General features: G+C 41.6%; 1 protein-coding gene across 1 annotated transcript in view; it reads left to right on the top strand.

Moving 5' to 3' along the window:
• Positions 1–2,222, top strand: part of SRD5A1 (steroid 5 alpha-reductase 1) — a 31,080-nt gene extending 28,858 nt beyond the window's left edge. Inside the window, exon 6 of the mRNA XM_037744781.1 lies at positions 1,789–2,222. Coding sequence (XP_037600709.1) covers positions 1,789–1,804 — 16 coding nt within the window. The 3' untranslated portion in view covers positions 1,805–2,222. The remainder of the gene's footprint in view (positions 1–1,788) is intronic.
• Positions 2,223–3,733: the final 1,511 nt, after the last annotated feature.

Genomic DNA, 3,733 nt, shown 5'->3' with positions numbered 1-3,733 from the left:
AAAAAAAAAAAAAAAAAAAAAAAACACAAAAAATGGAGATTGAAGTATTCCACCATATAACAGGTCAGAATTTCAAACTCCGGGTAAAAACTGCTGACATTTTTTCTAATTTCAAATTTACCTCTTTGGCTACCTCTTGCCACATGTGTATGAGACTAGAATTTACCACTGTCTTATTAAAGAGCAACAAATGTCACGATCCCTTCTATAGCCCCTACAATGCTCCCTTCAAGGTCAACAGCAGTGTTGCCTCCCAACTCCATAGGGCTGAGATCTGTCTTGGAGCCTGGAGGCCACAGAGGTCTGGAGTAGCCATTGTGCAGTCATGGCCTGAGAAGAACTTCCAGCCTTCATGCCAGGTGCTGTATGTAAATGGAGAACTTGGGGATAGAGGAGGAAGCTCCACGCAGTCCTTCCAAGGCTGAGCAAAGGCATCTGGACTTGTTCCAACCCAGCCCACCAGGTGACATCATCAGGCAAGGAGGGGTGCTGGTGGTGGTTTCTAGGGAGTGAGCTGCAGTTCCCGTTGGAGGGGCTCCTGGGTCCTTAGCAGGCACCTGTAGGCCATGGGTCACTCACCATGCGCCATCAATATGCTCTGGTCTCGAGTGGTTTCTCTTTGTCCTCTACTCTAGAGCTAGCTTTTTGTTCTGTTGCCTGCATGTGGACATAGTAGAGATTATTGTCTGTGAAATTTTTCCTTTGTGGATTTTGAGTTTTCTCTCATAAAGAATGATCACCTTCTGTAAATTAACAAGACCAATTTTTAAGATTTATCCTGTTCTTTGTTAATTGAAACATAATAATTATGTTGTTAAAATTCTCAACAGCCTTTTTTTTGTCTTCTGTAGCTAACCTTCCTTCTAATAATTTTTGCTTTCTGTTTTGCTGTTATGGCTTTGAAAGCTTTCCCCTCAGCCTGTAGGTGTTATACAGTAATCTTCCTGTGGAATGCTTCATGACTTAAATTCTACTTGGATCAAAACATTGCCAGACTACTTTTTATCTTGATGAATTCATCTGTCATTCTTTGCCTTATCCTCTCATCTGAAGTTTTTAAATGCCATTTGTTTTCGCTGTCTTTAAAAACATAATAAATAGACTTTGCCGTTTAATAAGGTAGCTCGAATTCTTTTACTGATTGTTACATTGAAACATTCTTTCATTGTGTTTTCTGTTTTTATTTGTTTCTTTGCCACTACTGTTTATTATCTACAGTGATTTGGAAAGGGGATTTCCTTTAAAACAAACTTACTGGGAACGGCTTTTATGATTTTAAAAGTAGCCTTGAGAGCTTCCAGTTAAATCTGATGAGCTGAACATACACCTTTCCTTCTCCACTCCCTATCCTGACCCCAGTTGAAATCACCTCAAAGGAATTTAAGTAGGGGAGTAGCCCCATAATGTGAGAGAAAGTCATCGCTGCAGGCAGACCACAGCCCGGGTCGAAATGGGCCTGATGCAGCAGGGCAGAGGGCCATGGCGCACTGCTGAGACTGTGGGTCCTCACACCTGGGTTGACAGAGGGCGGAAGGGAAATGAGCACCTCAAAATAAGACCAGCTAAACATGGGGCACACAGCAGACAGCAGTGTCCTCTGCACTCCCACTCCCCACGGAGAACATGGAGAGCCCAGAAATGAGTGACGTGCCCATTGCTGGGGAAGAGAAAGGTGGGCTGAGGAGATGGCCTCTCCTAACACAAAAATTAACTCGTTGGGGAAAAGCACAGCAACGAGGTATTGGCATCCCAGGAAACAAAATGAAGTCTCCACATTTTGGTCTTTAGGGATCCTGTCCCATAATGGCTGGTCACCTCCTGCCTCAAGCTGCCAGGAAGCCAGGCGGGGGCATGGGGCTGCCACAATTACAGCTCCCGCTCAGCCTTTCTGGTCCTTTTTAGAAAATGTGAACCAGAGAGCAAGAAGCACCAGATACTTAGAAAAATCTGCATCATAAAAGAGCAATGAATGCCTCTCAAGAAAACATGATTCTAGGAACCAAAGGGAATTTTTAAAAAGAAATTGTACTTCAGGGAGATTCAGCATCCACAGGGGAATGGACATCACTTACTGTGGGACGTCGCATGCTGGAATACTACTCAGCAATGTGAAGGAACGGACTGTTGATGAATATTTATAAATCACATATCTGATAAAGGTGTTAATATTCATAATATGTAAAGAACTCTCAAAATTCAATAAAGCAAGTTTTTTAAATGGGCAGATGATCGGACACATCACTAAATAATACATACAAGTGGCAAATAAGTACATGCAAAGATGCTTAATGTCTTTGGTCACTCTGGGGAAACATTAATATCAGTACGCATCTATCAGCCTTTCACAGAACTCTGATTTGAATGTTGAAATCTAAAAATTCATTCTGTTGAACAGTAAGCTGAGGCACGAATAAATTTTAAAGAATTTATTTGATCAAACAATGATTTATGAATTGGGCAGCTCCAAACCAGATGTGGTTCAGGAGCTCCACTGGGGGAAGCGCGGGGAAGGCTTTCATAGGACAGGTGCAGAGTCTGTGGCCCCAGCTACACGTGCCTCATTTGATCTGTTCCCTTGGAAGGTCCCTGGTTATGTAGGTTTGTTGCTTGCTCTGGTCAGTTGAGTTTAAATCCTGTTTTTCTTCAATACAGGCATTTACAACAAATAGCTCAAGTTGAGTTCCACTTGTTTGCAAAGCAAGCAAGGTTTAGGTCATTTATGAGGCCTAACTCTTTTTGTCTGCCCAGGGATTCTTCAGGTCTGGTCTCCATTTTAATTTACTTTAACATTTCTACATAGGATAGTCCCCAAAATGCCAACATTTTCCCAGTAACACTCGTAAGCCATAGCTTATTTTCCTCCATTAAATATTGTTACATTTACTTCAGATAGTTGAAAACCCCTTAAAAACTACACGTTTGCTCGAAAGGCTGTTCTTCAGTTAAAGTTCAAACCTGTTTGACCAGAGAAAAGCAAAGATTGTTAACTAAGACTATGATTATGTTAGTCTATTTTCATGCTGCTGATAAAGACATACCTGTGACTGGGTAATTCATAAGGAAAAAGAGGTTTAACTGACTCATGATTCCACATGGCTGGGGAGGCCTCACCATCATGCTGGAAGACATGTCTGACATGGCAGCAGGCAGGAGAATAAGAGCCAAGCAAAAGTGGAAACCCCCTATAAAACCATGTGATCTCATGAGACTTATTCACTACCATGAGAACAGTATGGGCGAACCGCCCTGTGATTCAATTATCTCCCACTAGGTCCCTCCTGCAACAGGTGGGAATTGTGGGAGCTACAATTCCAAGATGAGATTTGGGTGGAGACACAGCCAAACTATATCAACCATCTTTTTTTTTTTCACTTGTGAATGTAAAACTTTTTTTAATATTTACAAATTAAATATTATAAATGCACATAGTGTATTCTATAGCATCCAGGTTTACTTTTTTTTTTTTTTTTAAAGGAAACTGTAAGTTATACTGTGGTTAAGACTTGTATCTTCATCCTTGAAAAAGCCCACATTCTATCACAGCAATGTATGGTCAAACTTAGCCCTAATTGTTAAACACTTGGATCAAGTCAAACAGTTTTCTGTTTGCTTGTTTGTTTTTTGAGGAGTCGTGCTCTGTGACCTGGAGTGCAGTGGTGCTATCTCAGCTCACTACAACCTCCCCTTCCCAGGTTCAAGCAATTCTCCCTCAGCTACAGGCATGCGCCACCAC

This window comes from Cebus imitator, unplaced genomic scaffold, assembly GCF_001604975.1.
Source record: "Cebus imitator isolate Cc_AM_T3 unplaced genomic scaffold, Cebus_imitator-1.0 Scaffold185, whole genome shotgun sequence".
NCBI classification, from domain to species: domain Eukaryota; kingdom Metazoa; phylum Chordata; class Mammalia; order Primates; family Cebidae; genus Cebus; species Cebus imitator.
The sequence above is the reverse complement of the archived record's forward strand: the minus strand, read 5'-3'. Positions and strand labels throughout refer to the sequence as shown.